At 43.9% G+C, this 19,889-nt stretch overlaps 1 protein-coding gene and 1 long non-coding RNA gene across 2 annotated transcripts in view; one reads left to right on the top strand and one right to left on the bottom strand.

Annotated features, from left to right (window-relative positions):
* LOC121720691 overlaps positions 1–5,342 on the bottom strand; it is a 13,293-nt gene extending 7,951 nt beyond the window's left edge. Inside the window, exons 1-2 of the long non-coding RNA XR_006034607.1 lie at positions 5,332–5,342; positions 1,369–1,373 (exon numbers count right to left, since the gene is read on the bottom strand). This is a non-coding gene — a long non-coding RNA (uncharacterized LOC121720691). The remainder of the gene's footprint in view (positions 1–1,368; positions 1,374–5,331) is intronic.
* The window catches only part of znf407 (zinc finger protein 407), a 146,073-nt gene that overhangs the window by 1,060 nt on the left and 125,124 nt on the right, over positions 1–19,889 (top strand). Inside the window, 2 exon segments of the mRNA XM_042107044.1 lie at positions 3,614–6,940; positions 11,373–11,487. Coding sequence (XP_041962978.1) covers positions 3,637–6,940; positions 11,373–11,487 — 3,419 coding nt within the window. The 5' untranslated portion in view covers positions 3,614–3,636.

A 19,889-nucleotide genomic window follows, 5' to 3' on the forward strand; every position in this document is an offset into this window, starting at 1 on the left:
TCATGAAATGTCATGCAACATGAAATGGACAGGAAAATGCCTAAGCCACGTGCATGACTTGAAGTAATGTTCCTTTGATGAGAGCGTTAGCCACCCAGCAGTTATTCAATGTTTTTGTTGCAGACCATCAGCCATATAGTTCTACATTATTTGCACCGATTGTTCCATTGAATTCCACATGACTGATGATGGGCTAAGCCTGAATATTTTTTCAAATCAAATTATACAATCATTTGGATGCAATTAGTCAACTTTTGTTTTTGCATTCATCTTAGAATTTCTTTTGATGCGACATCATGAAGACTACAGTTATTGCACATTTCAAGGCGCCCCTGAATAGTGGGGTGGACTTGGTAGATGCTGTTATCAAAATGAAAATGCTTACATAATCAAGTAGCATAGGACCTATATAGTTCTGATTGTATGATGAAAGACTAGGTTTCCAATTAATTAGTCCAGTGTAATTTGTTTGGACAAAACTTTACTGGTGATTGCTGGAATTATTAATCTGCAATATTCTGCTTTACATGGCCTGTTATCAGTTAATTTTTAGTATATATAGAATATATTCTTACTTCACTTAGGTCAGTCATGACCACGCTTCCAAAGTATTCCAGCAAACCAATCATTGCCTAATCAGTGGTTTACATAAGTTGAAAAAGAGCCCCTCATGAATAAAAGCAATAGCTTCTAATGACAGCATTTATTCTCATACACTAACATTTAAATGAAGCCCTTTGAGCAATGGGCATCCAATGTAGAGTTCTTGAAATAAGGTGATATTGCATTCCCATTTCAACATAATTTTTTGTCATGTCAAAATCTCTGGCCATGTCTGGCTGTGGCAATTTCCCCATGAACCCAAACTTTTGCATACAACTCCTGTAGTGATCAGACAACTTGAGTGATCATTCATACTTAGGTGATGCAAAGCAGTTACTAAAACCTGTTCAAGGGTCCATCAACTCCATGACCAGTTTTGTGAAGGGGAAAACATGCGCATATAAGGCCTGTCCCTGCCACAAAAGTGCCATAAACTGCGGGAAAGCAGATAAAACTCATTAGTCTGCAGTGGTAGCTGGCTCTCAAATTATGTTGCTGCATATTGTATCAAATCCTGTGGCATCAACAATTGTTGAATAGAAATTTGGTTGTTATGCAGGAAGCTTAATATTTTCATCATACCAAGTCAAGAAACCAGGTATCAATGCATGCAATTGATCAGCCTAATCATGACTAAATCGTTTCTTTTCTGTATATTGAAGGACGTATTTTTTAGCAAGCCTTTGTATTGGCACATAAGAGTATATAAAGAGTATATATACTTATACTTATACTTATACATCATAGTCACAGAGTCCAGGAAACATGAGCTGTGTTCAAAATGTTCACTCACTTACTATGTTTGCTATAGGGGACTAACTATAGGGGACAAAAGGGACGAAAGGTAACAGAGTCACAAGGATTAAGCAAGTTTAAACAGTTGATTGTGCTTTTGGGTATATGTTTCAACCAGGTGGGAGAGCTCACTGAGACACTTCCAAAAAAAGGTTTTTGTGTCTGAAGCTTGATTTGCTTTAAATACTGAAAAAGCATATGGGCATAGTTTTTCTAATACTGACATGCAATGTGAAGCTTTTGGTATTAATAGTACACACGTTACAGTCTGGAAACAGGAAAAGTTACCATAATTTAACAAAGACATAAAGCAGGAATATACCTTTAAATTAGCCTTTTAAAGACTCCCATTGTTAAAGTTATGGTATTTGGCAGACACTTTTGTCCAAAGTCATATACAAATGACAATACAATAGTTAAATTTAACAGTAAACAACAATGTCAATTTAATCAAAAGCCTTATAAATAAACAAATACTATAATATACAAACTATAACATATAAGAAATGCTTAATAAACTAAGTGCATGTTGAACAGATATGCCTTTAGACGCCTCTTGAAAGACCCAAAAACTATCACAGGAACGGAGAGTACAATTCGTGTACACAAAGTGTAACCGTAATTACTTCCTCCTTCTGTCATGTCTGAAATGATTGTTGAAAAATGTGTTGGTAGTGCAGGGTGTAGGATGGGAAGTGTCTGTCACATTTACCACATTTCACACCATACTCACGACTGAGGTCTAACTTTGAGGTCTTTGACGTTGAATATCTATGGGCTCAGGAGAAGAAAGGTGTCCATAGCCTATTAGATTTGTTAATTAAACTTGAAGCCTTTGGCTCTTAAATTTTTAGATCAAACATTGTATAGTTCTTGTCAGTTTAAAGAGAACTTTGGAGAGAGCCATCTCAGTTATGCCGCATTTGAAAAGGAGGTATGTTGTGCCAGAGTGAATAATACATTGTCCATGGGAATGCTTTCTGTTCAAACTCAGATCTCTCTCCCTCTTAAATGTTAGTTTATGAAATGGAGAACAAATAGTGTTGAACCTAAATAATGCATTTCAAGACTTAAAAAGTAAGAAACATGGCCTAATGAAAGACAACACTAGCAATGTAAAAGCAGTTTAATGGAAAAGTCTGAAATTTGCCCTTTTTTCCTTATTTTCCCTCTTCTACACAATTACACAATTATAACGCCATATGAATTCCTTTTCCAGTATCATCGAATAGCCTTAGCTTAGATGTTTGAAAAAGGGCCTCAGTAATATTTGTTCATGGTCCATTATACTGAGACCCCCCCCGCCCCCCCGCCTCATATTTTCCCTGAAAACCTTATTTCTTCCCCTGGACGGGTGTCTTGGTGAGGAAAAATGCTTTATGAATACGGCTCATTGTGTTTATGGAGCACAGCTGTGGGGGTCTGTAGTAGTGTATGTGTCATTAGGTGGTGAATGTCTGTACGTGAGGTAGGGTCTGGCACGCCTAATGGAGTCCTCTATGCTCCGTGGTAATTAGGCTAGAGCGATCAGGCTCAAAGGGGAAATGGGAAGCAGCAGCAGGCCTTCAGATGAGAAGGGGGCAATCTGACATGACATGTGACAAAGCAGTGCCATCACCAGGCCCACCTCTACCTCCACCGGCACCACCACCACTATCATCACCATTATGGTCCTATGCTCCACTGCAGACTGTAGATTTTCTGTGGTGGGATATGAAAGCTATATGTAAAAGATAGGTTTGTACTGTACATTGGGGGTTTGGAAAGAGGAAATAGATTGATGTGATGCAATTTTATATTTTCCCCCATCTTAATATATTTGACTAACTGTATTATTTTAACAGTTGTGTCCTCATCTATTGCATTTGTTACAGTGTGCCACTTCATTTAATACAACTCTGAGTTGATTAAGGCTTTAGTGTATTGTCCCTGCAAAGCGTTAATTTTTGACACAACTGACCTATTTTTTATTTTATTTCTGTATTTATCAATGTGCTAACTGCATTTAACTGCATACTCAACTGAGTAGGCCATGTTCTAGTTATTCTTTGTTGTAGTGTTTTTTAAGATGAGCACTAGATGGCGACAAAACAGTGGATATGGAACAGTGAAGAAAATAATTGAAAAACATCTACAACACTAAAGCTTACACATTGGTGTATGTATGATTGTAAAGGTCAGTTATATCATGTATGATTTTTTTTTATCTCTACAGAATAAAGGCAAGGAACCATTAAAATGGACGCAAGGCCAAAAAGAAAGCTTAGATCTGGGAAAGAGGCGACTGAAGATGGAAACATAGATGAACAGCCTGGTAGTGATCCAGGAAGTAGTTCCAGAGTTGGAATGGAAACAGCTGACATTCCTACCACACCTTCAAAGGAAGATGAGGTCTCCAGTGGAGGTTCTACATCACACAGACCTGCGGAGTCCCAGTCCTCAGCAGCGGAGGATTCCAGTGGTCACAAGCAGGCCAACACGACTCCCACTACACAGAAAGATGATGACCGCACTTGCTCTCTCTGTGACTTTGTAGCAAAAACCCCAACTGCCCTGAAGATACACGCTAAAAGAAAGCATTCCCGTAGAGGCGGTGGTGCTCGCAGTGAATTAGCCCAGAGCAGGAAAGCAAACAAAGCGACGTCACAAGTAGCTAAAACACATGATGACAAGACGAAAAGCTCACAACACGCAGTCGCAGAAGACAATCATCAGGTTACGCCAACCTTGGCATCACATCAACAGGATGCAAGTAGAGTTGCAGATCACAAGAATACAGGGCAGCCACCCCCATGTGAACCTGTAATTTCTGAAGACCCGACTGAGAACTCTGAAAGCAGACATGTCAGCCCCACCCAGTTGCTGCTGGAGATGGTAGATGCTTCTACTGGAGCTTTTGAACAGGGCTCAGATAGAAAGGACATTACCTCTATGGAAGAGGCAAGTGAACATGGAGAATGCCAAAAATCAGGCCACGGTTCTGCTTCAGGTGTTCCAAAATCCAAAGAGGGAGAGAGTCAAAGAAAGATAGGAAAGCGGGGCCGAAAACCCAGGGTGATGCATGCGTGCACCTACTGTGGCCACGAGTTTCAGGACAAACCCACTCTGGCCACGCACGTGAAGAGACGCCACACAAAAGAAATGAACTATTTCTGCGAGCTCTGCTCTTACGCCAGCGTCACCAAGTGCGATTATGAAAAGCACTGTGTGAGCAATAAGCACAAAAGGCGAGTGGTGGAGAACAGCGAGACGCCCAGGCCTTCCCTTGCTCTGGACACGAACGAGATGGAGGAACAGCAGGACCAGCAGGGTAGAGGTGCTCAGGCGGCCCCAACTCGGGCGCTAAAGCGCTCAGCCAGCGGCAGGCCCCAGCTGCAGTGCGGAAGCTGCTCTTTCAGGGCTGGCACGTCCGCCCTGCTGGAGAGCCACGCTCGACTGAAGCACCCAGCTGAGCACCGCTTCCACTGCAAGGTCTGCCACTATTACACCGCCACGGCCGAGGGAATGGAAGCCCACTTAGCTGGCGACGCCCATCAGCGGGTTGCCAAAGAGAAAGACGTCGGGGCCTCGTACGAGAACTGCGTCGAGAAGGTTTTAGTGATCCTGTCGCAGAACGCCCCGAGGAAGAGTGATGGCGCAGATGTGGACGGTGCCGCGTCTGCGGAAGTGAAGGAAGTCGGGATTGACGAGACGCAGGAGACAGAGAAAGCAGTGGAGATTATGTTGACTGATGGGAAAAGTGAAGATGGCTCCCCTGCCAAAAGGAAAAGGGGAAGACCGAAGGCAGCAAGTGTAACCACGTGCCACTACTGTGGGCTGGTCGCGTCCAATGCTACTAACCTTAGTGTGCACATACGTCGCAGGCACAGTCACCAGTACAGTTATGCATGCAAAGTATGTAGCTATTACTGCGTGACCAAAGGGGATATGGACCGTCACTGTGTTACCAAAAAGCACCTTAAGCGCTCAGAGGCTGCTGGTAGTCCAGACTCTGTTGTACAAGTTCTGAGTGGGAACCAATCTGAAAAGGGTGTTGAGGAAGAAGCTATGCAAGTGGATGGGTCCGATGAGGTTGGGACTAGCCAGTCTGAGGGAGATATTGCCATGGCAGAATCAGCAGCAGACAGTGAGACACCCTCCCAAACAACTGACAAATCTGATGTTCAGAGTAGCCCAAACTCAAATAGCGCTCCCCTTAAGAAAAGCAAGTATGACTCGGTCAATTCCTGTGTGCACTGTGACTTCGTGGCCCACTCCATTCCATCCCTTGAGCTTCACACAAAGAGGAAGCACACCAAAGATTTTGAGTTTGTGTGTCTGGCGTGCAACTACTACGCGGTGACCCGCAGGGAGATGTCACGCCACGCGTCCACAGACAAGCACAAGCAAAAGAGTCAGCTCTATCAAGAGAGGAGCTTGGGGAAAGACACTGCTGCATTAAACAACAGCGAAGAGCTAGGCAATGTCGCTGAGCAGAATACTGCCAGTATGGCCATGTTGGTAGAGCCTCCTACTGAGGAGAGGGTGCAGGCTTCAGAAGCAGAATCTGAACCCAGTGCACCAGCTCCTGATGCTGTCCAAACTGCTGTTACACTGACAGCAGAGGTTTCCAGTGATCCAGCAAAAGAAAGCGTTACCTCGGAGGATGGTGTGACTCATGAAAAAGTGTCCGAGATAAAAGGTCATGAAGGGGCCCAAGACTCTGTGGTGACCCAAGACATGGTTACAGTAAAACCAGACCCAAACGAGACAGAAGCAGTCCTGGATGTCCCACCCATGAAGGATGCTCTGGAAGTGGAGGCAGAACCCGAGGAGGAAGGCTTAGATGATTATGATGAGGAAGAAGAGGATTTGATTGAAGGCAAATGTGACGACTCTTTCACCGACAAGCAGTTGGTCAGAGCAATCCCATTTGATCCATGTATCATCTCACTCAAGGTTTTGCAGGAAGGTGAGACACAGCAAGACCGTATGATGATCGTGGGAGATGCTACAAGCAGTATAATGGTGACTGGTGTTCCGAGGCCTCTGAAAGTCAGGAGAGGTAAACCAGTGATGAGTGCTGTTGCTCGAGGGTTTATACCTGGCCAGCGAATCAAGTGTGAAGACTGTGGTTTCATGGCGGATGGCCTTAGCGGTCTGAACGTTCACATCTCAATGAAACATCCGTCCAAGGACAAGCACTTCCACTGCCTGTTGTGTGGCAAGTCCTTCTACACCGAAAGCAACTTGCACCAGCACCTGACCAGCGCGGCTCACCTACGTAATGAGCAGGCCAGCATCGAGGAGCTTCCCGAGGGAGGCGCTACGTTTAAGTGCGTCAGGTGCAATGACCCCTTTGAGACAGAGCAGGAGCTGTTTGTGCACATCAAAGAGAAGCACGAGGAGCTCCTGAGAGAGGTCAACAAGTACGTGTTGGAGGACACAGAGCAGATCAACCGCGAACGGGAGGAGAACCAGGGCAGTGTGTGCAAGTACTGCGGCAAGGTGTGCAAGAGCAGCAACTCAATGGCTTTCCTTGCCCACGTACGCACCCATACAGGTATGCATTTATTCATTCATTCACTCATATCTGATGTGCAGTTATTGTACAAGTCTTTTATTGCTATCTGCATAGTTGGCTGTTTTTTTGGGGATTTGTGTGTATTTATTTATTTATTTATTTTACCGCAAACTTTCTTACACGCACCATGTGTTGAGCATTTCTTTGAAGCCATCACAGCATGTTAGCTTTAAACCATTAACTGTTTTTTCAACTCTCATCACATATACTGTATGTTAAACATATATGTTTAATTTATAAATCATGTTAGCCTACCAGTTGTCTTGTGTCTAGGTCACTACAGCACCCAGAAGCTGCAGGAGCTAAGGTGTTCCGAATTTAAAGGGGAAATGGATTTTGGATATGCTTATCATGATAACGAGTTCAAACGTTCATTGGGGAGCAAAAAACGCTAATCCGATACATTCTAAACCAGCTTGTTTTTAGCCGATGCTTCCAAAATGCCAACACTGGTAGCAATAGGGCATTTCTCGTGGTAAAAAGATTGCTAATTTTAAACCATTTACAAGGCTCAAAGTAGGGTCCTACTGTAACATTGCCGGCCATCTTGAAATTAAGGCCCTACAACATAGATCTCACATTTTTTTTGACGGAAGTAGCTACATCCCATTTACTTCCATCAAAAACATGCAAGATCTGTGTAATTTCAAGATGGCGCCAACCAACGACTCAAAGTTATGTCTCTATAGAGTCCTTTTTAATAAACTATCTGTACATTTACAAAGTTGTCAATGCCTCGTTTTATATGTTAGGACCCTACTTTGAACCTCGTAAATGGTTTAAAATTAGATTTTAAAATTATCTTTTTACCATGAGAAATGTTCAAACTCGTTATTGTGCTAAGCATATCCAAAATCCATTTTACACCAGATTTCCCCTTTAAGAAAAGACTAAAGTATCTGGATCAAGCTCTAGCAGAAGAGACGCTAATGGACTTCAGATAAGGATTCCCTTAGCAATGCCTGGTCAAAGACATGTGTGACTCATAATGGATGTGTCCATTACCAGGATTCAGTTGTAATTATAGCCAATAAGTCTCGATAAACGTGTTAGGGCAGCAGCTAGAAGCATAGGAAACCCAAAAGAGAAGCAGGATAATAATTTGAAATAATCAATGTGGACATGGTCAAAACCCTTAATTTCCCCTGTGTGTGTGTGTGTGTGTGTGTGTGTGTGTGTGTGTGTGTGTGTGTGTGTTTGTGAGTGTTTGTGAGATATGCACATGTATGTGTCCATGTTTGTGGTTAGCCGATTATCCCCAATCCATTAAGACTTCTTCTGTTATTTATAATGCAAAGCAGGTCTTGGGCTGGTCAGGCATGTGACTGTGAAACAGGTCTAGCAGGTTAAGAACAGAGGGCTCCTCCATTACTCTTCTCTGACCATGTGTATTAATTGCTTTTAAAATCAACTTAATGCAGGAACAAGAAGTGAGGGCACCATCAATAAATGCCCCCCTTCTGCTTCCTTCAGTCCATCTCTCCATTTGGCTGAAACTTAAATGGGACTTTAATTGTTGCACATAGTTGTGTTATCTATCTCTGGGTAAGCGTTAGCGTGAGTAATTTAGCCGTGCTGATTCTGTTAATATTAAGAAATGGAGAGGATAACTCGAGAGACCTCGATAGTCTTTTTTCTTATACTATGTACTTTTGGTCCTGAGGTAAGATGTTGAGGTGCTGTGAATTATTGTTTCCTTGCCTGAGCACCACAACACAACACAATACAGAAACAATGTTTCATATGGGTTATATTGCTGTCGTGTGCCAGCGTGACATTATCAAGGTATTGCAATTCAAGAGATTGCATTATCCTGCACATGCATCACTGAAAAGATAGGAACGGAATAAAAATGGAATTAACATCCCAACACATCATACTTCATGTTTATGTAAATGTGCCCATTTTTCTGTTTGTCCAAAACAGGATTAATCCTTTGTTCGTGCCCCATTTTAACTCTCGCTGGATTCACCTTTTATCACATGGAAAGGATGATAGTGTTTTATAGTTCACTTGTTTTATGGAAGTGTGCTACTTAGGAAAATGAAAAAGGTGACAAGAAAACAGATGTGTTAATCAAAATCAAGGGCAAATTCATGTCTCAACCAAAGAGAGTCTTCTTTTGTGTGTGTGTGTGCAGGCTCTGTACACTGACTTAGGCTATATTTGAAACATTACCGTTATTTGTGGAATGCACACACTTTTTTGGTGCTGACAGAATGATGATGATGATGATTATTATTACATTCCTTCATTACATGGAATTAGTCACTTTTTGTTGCTGGTCATTTATTCTGAGAAACTTTTCTCTGCGGCTGTGGACTGTGGCTGTGAGGTCCGCCAGTATTTGTGCTGGGAGCCAATCCAGATAATTTTAATTAAGCCAGGGTTTTATTTAGTTGATTAATTAGTGAAATCAGCCGATGGTGGGAGGCCACACAAGTATTTGTCAATTTGTCCCCTGAAAAAAAGCACATTTTTTCTTCAGTGAGGACAAAGCTAGATTTGCATTTTGAGCTAAATTGGTCACTTTTTCACTGAAAAGAGCTGTCCAACCTTTGTTGAACCTGGGTGGAATAGAGTAATGGCTGCATAGGCACTGTGTGAACACATACTCTAAGCCTCTATCCCTCTCTCTCAGAAGTCTGAGGGAGCTTGTAAACCATTCCTTGATGCATTTGTTTTCGTTTCACCTCCATATTGTTAGATTAGTAATATGCATTGTAGGTCCAAGGGTATAACATTGTGCATCCCATGTAATGCACAAGCTAACATTTTATTTCCAAGTACTGTAATAATATTTTGATTAATTTATTTTGTTTCATGTTGTTTTTACACTTAATTTGATTGTCCCAAGCATGATTGAAATCCTCTATTATTCATTTAAAAATGCTGAAAAAAAAGTTTGAGGCTAAAAGGAACTTGCCTTTTTTCCTTCTGTTTCTTCAGAAGGAATGGAGGTTTTTAAGGAGATGAATTAGTCATCCCAAGTCCCAACCCAGACGTGAGAACATCACATTACCGTCGTGCGCAACAGTATTAATTTAACATGACACCACATTGATGGTCGATTTCAGCTTCCCACGACGGGCTGCTTAAGTGGAGCGCTGGAATTATAATTTGATATGAAGCGACGACTGAGAGATGTAACATCTCTCTTCCCCTGCCATGTTTCATACTCACCAGGGCCATCTGGCTGGCTTTTTTTTTTAACACACGATCCCACTGGTGGAGGTAGCCCACTCCACCTTGACACGGTGATGGGGCGCAGGGGTTGATGGGTGTGTTGCGGCAGAGTGAAGAGAGCCTTCCGATTTGCTGCCACTCAGCTGTGAAACACACACCCGCTCTCTCGCCCATTTGCGGGACTTGTTAGCGCACGCTTGGCTTTCAATCTTCGTTATGGCGTTAAAATTCGATGTGTCGTGCCGCCAGCCAGTGGCAAGTGAACCGTGCATGAACGTATTAGTAATCTACACAAAGTGCTTAATCAAATCAGTGGGCTCTCCTGGAATAAATATTGCACAACGTCTTTGGCTATTTGCTAAGAGGAGGGGTTATTCATATCCTCCCCTAAATACATTTAGAACTTCTAAGTGAGATGAGTGATAGACTTGGCCATTTCCACAATAAAAATGTCCTCTGCAAAGAACCAGAATTTTTCCCCATGCAGGTTCTGTTTAGAGCTCCTTGTCAGCTACACCATCATCCTTACTACTAGTAAGGTAGTGCAGCATTGCTCTTTAATGACCAATGGCAGAGGAAGACTGAAGCACTCTCTCAAAGCATGCCCCTCCCTGTACAGATTTATAAATGACATTAATTAGCAGTAAACTTCTCCAGCGACCGTGGCCGAGTGATTAGTGCCTAAATGATGGAACTGGGTGGCGAGCGCACTTTGGATTGATTTACGTTTTCAACCTGACCTTTGAATCCAATTTACACACCCAGTCGCTAAGGAATGGGAAGGGGAACGAAGAGAAGGGAAGAATGAGGAGAGGAGAGGAGAGGAGAGGAGAGGAGAGAGGTTGAGTGGGAGCGGGAGCAAGGCCTTAACTATCTGCTGTACAAATCTAGGTCAAAGGAAAAGTGATGAACGCAATTTAGGTTTTTAAAAAATTCAGATTTATGTGAGGTTGTGCTTTTAATCTCAAAGCACCCCCATTTGTTTAAAAGTTAACGGTAAACACTTCACTGGAGAATTTTAAGTCTGCAAAGTTGGTACACTACGAGCCAGAAGATTTCTCCTAATTCCTCTCCATCTTGAAGCAGTGTAAGGAGCATGCCCTGTGGGCTGCCGGCAATTTATATTTTACCTCAATGATTCTTTGGTGAGCATTCGTTGGGAATGTGAAAGCCTCGAGTGTCACACAGTTTTCAGACTTTCTTTTCTTCACTTCTTCCTCTACAGGATCCAAACCCTTCAGTTGTAAGATCTGCAACTTTGCCACCGCCCAACTCGGTGATGCCCGCAACCACGTGAAACGGCACCTGGGCATGAGGGAGTACAAGTGCCACATCTGTGGGTGAGTAGCACAGACCTGCGGATCTAAACCCATGCAATCCATCCCCCCTTTTCCCTGGGCTTTGATCGTCTGTTTCCATGGTGACACTCACATGAAGACGTTTAGTTACTTACTGCTCCTTCAGTAATTTGTGCTAAAGTGTGTTAGAATTGTTCCATTAAGTTTACTTGGCCTTTTTTTTCTCTCGGTTGTGTTTCTGCCACTGCTGTTGCTTCCAGACACATTAGTTGGGGTGGGCTGGGGGTGGTGGTGGCTGTGGAGGGGGGGGGGGGGGGGGGAGCCCACTGGAGTGGGCTGCAGTTAAACACAGCTCAGGCCTTAATGAGAAAAAAGGTTCACGTTCTGCAGACCCTCTAGCTAAAGCTGTTTTCTCAAGTGCTATAAATGTGTTAGGTCTTTGGCCAAGTGCATGATTAAACACACACACACACACACACACACACACACACACACACACACACACACACACACACACACACACACACACACACAGACGCACAAATACAGATACACAAAATGTTGTATTCCTACTACCAAACACACACCACACAGATGTAAGCAAGCACACAGCAAACACGAAATAAAAAAAATAAAAAAATTAGAATTCTCCCTGCTCCTTGCTTGTCTCGCTGATAGAAAAGTAGTTTCCGCCGCCCACACCACCCTCTCCTCCTCCAGTCCCTTTGAACAGGTTTACTAAATACAGTTTCGGCTTTCACAAATCACGGCAACGGAGAGGGGGCCCATCCGCAGACTGTGCCCGCCACGGGTGACGAATGGCCCCGGAGCTCGCTCAGCCGGCTGACGAATGGTGCGGCTGCGTCTATGCCTTATGCTAAAGAGCAGCGAACAAAAGAGTGTGGCACAGGACGGCGTAATTAAGGCCAGGTTCGCTCGTTTGGTTGCGTTCGGTATTTAAATGAGATGATAAACGCTTTCCACTTTCCTTAATCTTAAGAGCAGAAGGATTCTTCTAATAGCCATGTTTGCATTTCAGATAATGCATTTCAGAACTTTTTTTTTCTTTTCATTGCCTCCCGTTCGTTTTTCTCTCTCAGGATGACCCAGAAAACAAGATTACGGCGTTGATATTAGATATTCTGCTGTGTGCTTATAAAGAAGTCAGGGGTGGGGGTTTAGTGTGATCCGGATAAAGCATTTCTTTTCTGAATGAGTGTTGGTGTCAAAATCGAACAAAGCAATCTGATTACAGACAACAGCAGAGACTTAACCGGAACACAACCGTCTGAGCCCGAGAGTCCTCACAAGCCAAAGGCCCGTCAGTGTCCTAAAATATTTAATCAGAACTCTACTAATTCCTCCCCGCCTTTTGCTCATTGATTCCTGTCTTCCTTTGTGGTGTGTGTGTGTGTGGGGGGGGGGGGGGTTGTGCACAGGGCCCATTGTGTTTTGACACGGTGTGCAAACGACAAAGCCCGCTCTCCTTTCTGTCCCCCTGCTCTCCACAGCTGACAGCCACACACACACACACACACACACACACACACACACACCCCTCCTCCCTGTGGGCCACCCAGGGATGCCTCAGAGCCGTGGACCCTGGGAGGTTGTTGATACTTAAAGATATTGTTTTGGCATGTAATTAACAGATGCAAATCAAGGCCAGGACAGGATGGCAACTTTGACCCTGCTGCCAGTCAAGCGACAGCAGGGACCTGTTCATAGAGAGACTTCTCTCTTTCTCTTTCTCTTTCTCTTTCTCTCACTTTCTCACTCTCTCCATCCCTGTCCCTCTCTACATCTCTTTCTTCCCCCACTCACTTTTCTTTCTCTTTCCATCTTGTCTTCCTCTCTCCTCTCTCCGTGTGGCTGTGGGCCTGTCGCTCCCTGTCCTCAGAGACACACACACACACACACACACACACACACACACACACACACACACACACACACACACACACATACACTCTCTTTCTCTCTCGCTGGACACAAGACTAGTCCTGTGATCTTATGGATGCCATACTACGCAGGTTGCCATGTGGCTGTGGCCCTGTCGCTCCCTGTCCTCACGCATCCATAAGATCACAGGACTAGTCTTGTGTCCAGCGCACAATTTAAGCTTCTTCTCGCTGTTCTTCTTGCAACACACCACATATATCTCTCACATCAGCGAGCTTCTGGATAATTAAAGAATCATGAAAAAGAGAGAGAGAGAAAGAGAGTGTGTGTGTGTGTGTGTGTGTGTGTGTATGTGTGTGTGCGCTTGTGCTTGAACTCAACTCAGTATGTGATGTTGCCTCTCCCCACCACCTCTATAGTTTACTCTTTTGCTCACATCAACCAGTTATTATTTTATTGGAGTGTAAAATGTATGGGGAGTGTAATGGGGAAAAGCAATTAGTTCCTTCCTAGAGGGAGACCCAACCTGGGTGGAGGGAAAAAAAATCGTAATTAAAGACAATATTTTTCCAAAGTGCTAAAGAGTGTGTTTCACAGCAATGACATTACCAAAATATGAACCTGATTGATCTTCTTCAGGCGGCCTATAAAGACACAACCTGCACAAACAGCAGAAAAAAATAAATAAATGAAATACCAGTTTGTGGATTGCCCCAAATTGCCTACCAGCAATATTGCAAGATTTTTCATATTTAATTGGAAAAAAACATGAAGGAGGAAAAAAACACAGCCCACACACACACGCACACAAAGACACACACACACACACACACACACACACACTCAGGATGGCGATTTCTTGTCTTTTCCCCCATCGGTGAGTGTCCACAGTGCAGCCGAGCCACTTAATGAGCATCGCCTTTCCCTCCTCCATCATTTTCTGAAAAGGCCTTAGATTCAGCACTTTCTCCCCCCACCCCACCGGACACCCGTCCGACCTGCCTGCCCCCCCCACCCCCCCCACTTCCACCATCTCCCTGCTCTCTGCTCCCTGTTTCTCCCTGAAGATGCTATGACTGGCCAGCGCTGTTTGTTGGTGTTAAATTATGCATCAGGATTTTAAATGCTGTGAAGCATTGGTTTAATATCTCTGCTCGAGCGCTGTGAGACGCACCAGCCACGGCGCCGCGGCAACAGCAGCGGCAACGGCCCTCTTTAGATCCGTGAAGGAGTCTCATCTGTCTCGGTGCCCCACTCACACATCTAGATGTGTATCTAGATGTAGTCTACACACACAAACACACACACACACACACACACACACACACACACACACACACACACACACACACACACACATAAACAGAACTACAAATAAAAAGTTACCCTTTGCGCAAAACTTCTATATTTGTCACGAAAGGGATAGTTCTTCCTCTCCCTCGCTTTTCCCCCTTCTCTGTATCTGTCTCAGTTTCGTATAAGTTGGCTTCTCGAGCCGTGCTGGTGTCACTGTGATCTGCAATGTCTCTGGCTTTTGTTTCCCTCCTCGTCCACATGTCTGTGACTTGGTCCCCAGAATAGCCCATCAGTTCCGCCCTCCCTGCCTTGTGCTTTGTAACGTGTGTGTTAATGCTTGTATTTGTATGTGTGTGTGTGTGTGTGTGTGTGTGTGTGTGTGTGTGTGTGTGAGGCCTCGGCTGTGACAGGAGAGCCGCATCTTAGCTCGCTACTTATCCAGAGGAACTTGTCACTTAACCGAGCCAGGGTTATTGTGTGCACCCTCCCTTCCCCCCTCTGTTTGACATGATACTCTATAATCCTCCAAAAGAATCTTGTTAAAACTCCAGGGAAACTATTTTTATGTGCGTTTATTTTTCTTCTCTCCCCCCTTTTCCCCTCTCCCCTCCTCTTCTTCATCTTCCCCATTTTAACAGTAATAGTTGGAACAGATGAAGAGGGGGGGGGGGGGGGTCCCTATGAGGATGATTATAATGTCACTCCCCTGATCTCTCGCCGCCCCTCGAAATAATTGTACATCATTGCTTCATAACGTGTCAAAGAGACGTCGGCGGCGTGCAATTAAAACCGCGGAATATAATACAGCAAATTACGGCCTGTCAGGTTCCCCAACAACACAGTCGGTATTTGAGTTACACTTAATCATCATGTGCATTAGCGACTTCATCGGATTTCCACTCGTGCTGCAGGGTGCGAAAGCCACAGAATTATCAAAGTGCCACATCCTCCTGTGCCCCGAGACACTCTCCTACTGTGTGTGTGTGTGCACTTGTGCCTGTATGTGTTTTTTTCTGACTGGTCTCTGTGTGTTTTTATTGATGCGCTTGTTTTTGAGACTAATCTCTGAATAGTTAATTGTGTGCCATTGAGCCTGTGCCTTAACTTAATATAAGTTGGTACTTTTGAAATTAGGGCCATGTGACATGTTGGAAAGACATTTCCTAATATGCCATACCGTTTGCTATGTTTTCGAACAACACACCATGAATATTAAGTGTTTACCACATAGAAATTAAGTGTTTGCCACCCTAGAAACTAGATTCTGCATAATTTATTTGCATTTTACAATCAAAACATTTGGTATGATGTTATGTCTCACTGTGGTATTTATTGGCCCAAGGAAGATCTGGAACCACAGCAACTAACCCAGTGGTCTGTGCTCAGAGACATTAGTCACAGCAGCAGTGTAAGAGCCGCACGTTGGTCTTCTTTCACGTTTGTTGCCATGCTACTGCCAACCCACAACAGTACAGAGCATTGTTTTTTTTTCAACCAGGGGGTCTCTGACCAATATAAACACATTTTGCTTTGATGCAGCTAACCGAATTTAGCGGACCATTATCGGAAATGAAATGATAATAAGTAATGCTAAAGGTCGTTTTGGAAAAAAGAAGACGGAAAGGGCCAGCCTGTAAAGGTTAAGTATGTGACTGAGTTGTTTTCACCAATAGTCGGCTGATGGTAATGAGCGAGCGTCTGCTGGCGGAGCACGCAGCCCGTTCTGTTTTGACTCTCTGCACCGTGATCGCTCTTTATGAAAGGGACAGCTTTACAGCCGGTTAGGCCCTCATAACACGATAAAGCGTCGCATAATGGATTGGATTTGTATAGTAGCCTTGGGCTGATGTTTGTGAAATTAATGTTTTTTTTTTCCTTCTGGTGGAGCAAATGCACACACACACACACTCACACACTCATGCACACAGAGACACTTGCAAACACACTGGCATACAAACACACAAATACACACACACACACACACACACACACACACACACACACACACACACACACAAACTGTACTTACACACACACACACACACACTCATGCACACAGAGAAGAGAGAACTCAAACAGGAAGCAGGCCAGACTTAGCTATGCCAGTACCATCATTGAAAACGTATGACAGAGATGAAATTGTGCCGTCAGTCTTTCTTTGTCACTTGAGTGGCGTAAAGGTGATTCATCCAGGAAACGCTGTCTGTCAGTGGGAACATAATCAAACCGCTTGCAGTATTTGGAATAATTTAATGGTTTCTATTCCGGTAGAAGTACATCTTCATTTAGGCCCAATTTGATGTATTCTGAATGGGCCAGTAGAGTGGTCCTTGCTTAGCTAAGCGCGTGAGATAATATTAACTCCCTTTGAGTCACCAAGCTCCCCAGCAGTAGGAGTTGTAGTATAAATTAGAGCAGTGTGAACTTTTTTGTTGGGCTCATCATCTTTGTAAGCAGGTTGAGTCAGTCCAGTCACTGTCTTAAAAAAAAAAATAATAATAAGAGGAACTGAGAGAAAGCTCCCGTCATCCATCGAGCAGATTTTTAATAAGACCTTGGCAGTACCCTACAATTCCGTGCGGGGAATTGGGGAGCCATCTCCTCTTTAGTGGTCTCCGAAGGATAGCTGAGAGGTTTTATGGTCAAAACATTTGCTTTTAATCAAATAAAATACAAACAAACTCAGCGCCAAACCGCCGAATCAGGAAGTGTTCAGGTCTCGTTCAAAGGGGCGGTGGTGGGGGGGGGGGTATCGTCAGCAAAACCTTGGAATCTTTTCATTGGCTGAGACGTCAAAAGCAGACTGTAATGGTGGAGTATCTCTTCAGTGTGTGTTCAAGTGTTGATACAAGCTGTTGAAAGTGCACACGAGTATTCTGTTCAATAAACTGTCATGCTTTAACTTTCTGTTCGGAAAGTCAGGCTAGCTGGACTATCCAAGCCTAATCCTAAACAGTCAACTTATCATTCACAATTAGTTTCATAATGCAGTAGCACACATTGAGTATAAATATTGCTACGCACTTCGTGGGTATAAGATAAAGCCAGTGGTCACAGTTTTTGTTGAAGTCAGCCTTGAGCCCTTGAGCACTCGGCATACAAATCCAACTGAAAGCACTCTCCCTACAGATTCACCCACATCTAATCAGCTTGTTGTATAAGTAATCTGGATATTACAGTTTGAGCTTATTGTGTAACTGACATCCTGATGGGTCCACTTACTCAAGTGTGCCCATATTTTCTGTGTCATTTGTGTATGTTTGACACACAGTTCATTATCATATTCTTCCTTAAACAGTGCTCGTCAAGGTCTGAAAACCACATATACTGCACATTTGCAATTGAGAAAACAATTTAGACTTTTTTAAGGAAAAATAAAATAGATTTTTTTGAAAGAAAAAACATACAAATTGTTGTGTAATATCAGTCTGACTATTTTCTATGGTTAAGAGAACATATTGACAAGCAATATGAATTTATAGCTATATATGGCTATAAAAAATCTTTTTGTTTCATAAAGAATTTTTAAAAGTGCTTTTTAAGAAGGCCTGTAATAATTTTCCTTGGATTACAAATATCCAAGGAGAGCAAAACCAGAGGCTTTCAGCGTTGGAGGACAGAAGTGAAATTCCTCATTTGAAGGGTGAGGTGCGATTGAATCTATCGAGCGGAGGAGGAAAAGTGACGTCGCCAGATTTAGGAGTCGCACACCAAAGGCGAAAGGAGTTAATGAGTGATTAACAACTGCAATTAAAAGATGAGGCGGGGGAGGAGAGGGAGAGGGAAAGCAAGAGAGAGAGAGAGAGAGAAGGTGTTGGGGGGGTGGGGAGGGGGGAAAAATGAGGAGACGGTAATTAAAATATCAGTCCTCTCTTTGTCAGAAGTGCACGTGTCATCCATTGTGCACTTATTAAAAGCTCAGAGGGAAGAGGGAGAGCACGGCTTAATTTCAGCACCCAGAGTAGCTGGTAATATGCCCGCGGATGGGAGTCGAGAAGGCTGTAACTCACGTTTAAGTGTGGGGCCGTGTCAACGCAGGTTCACAGTCATGCATTTCTGTGTTGACACCCATCGGGGCAAGGGATATTTGGCAGTCAGGAGTAATTTAACTTAATTAATGGGATGCATATTTGATGGTGGAATAAAATATCCCGGCTCAGCAAAGTGGAAAAGGGGAAAGATTTAGTGGGAGTTAAAGGTGGAGGGGAGAGTAATTTGTGCATTCAGTTACTGCCGCCTGAGCGAGGGAGAGGGAGAGAGAGAAAGAGAGGGAGTGAGATAGAGAGAGGATGAGAGACAGAATGAGGGAATGTGAGGTAGGAGACGAGGGGATGGAGAGATGAGGAGGAGGAGAAGAAAAGAGAGGAGGGGAGATGGATGGAGCAGGGTGTGAGTTGACACAAAGCCGAGTTGATCTGTGGAGGGGAATGGGATGTCCCTCCATTGAGAGGGCCATCCGACTGACAGCGCTTGATTTAATTGATATCCTGAGTGAGCCCCACTCAGTACAAACAGGCACATTACGCCGGTTTGCAAACTTGCGCCGGAGCCACCGGCTGCCGGGTCCCTGAAATATTCATGAAGGGCTTTTAAGGGGATACAGAGACACTGGAGAGTGTAGCCACACACACACACACACACACACACACACACACACACACACACACACACACACACACACACACACACATTCAGGTCTCCCACACCATGTAACACCCTTTCACACCACACACACTTAAAGAAAGAAACACACACACACACACTCACACACACACACATACATGCACATGCAAATACTCCTTAAAGTTGCACTCATACACTTTTGCACTCATATACTTTTGCACTCATCCACATCCACACAGACACAGATAGACATAGATACACACAGATACACACATAGATACACACATATGGATCTTCTACCTGCATTTAATAACATGTGCACTCCCTCTGTCCCTCATACACACACACACACACACACACACCCACACACACACACACACACACACCCACACACATGCACGCACGCACGCACACACACACATGCTGCTGGGTGAATTGGCCGCCTAGTGAAAAGCCATCACGCCATTCTTAATCTCCCCTGACACATTTTAATTGACTTCCCGTAGGTATAGATTATTTCACGGCGGGTCCGCCACAGAGATGTTTGATACTGTCCGGCAGACTGGCATCTGGGACACCCATGCCTCGTCACAGACAAGAACCCGCACCTCCTGTCTGAGAAG

The sequence above is a fragment of the Alosa sapidissima genome, chromosome 10 (genome assembly GCF_018492685.1).
Source record: "Alosa sapidissima isolate fAloSap1 chromosome 10, fAloSap1.pri, whole genome shotgun sequence".
NCBI lineage: Eukaryota > Metazoa > Chordata > Actinopteri > Clupeiformes > Clupeidae > Alosa > Alosa sapidissima.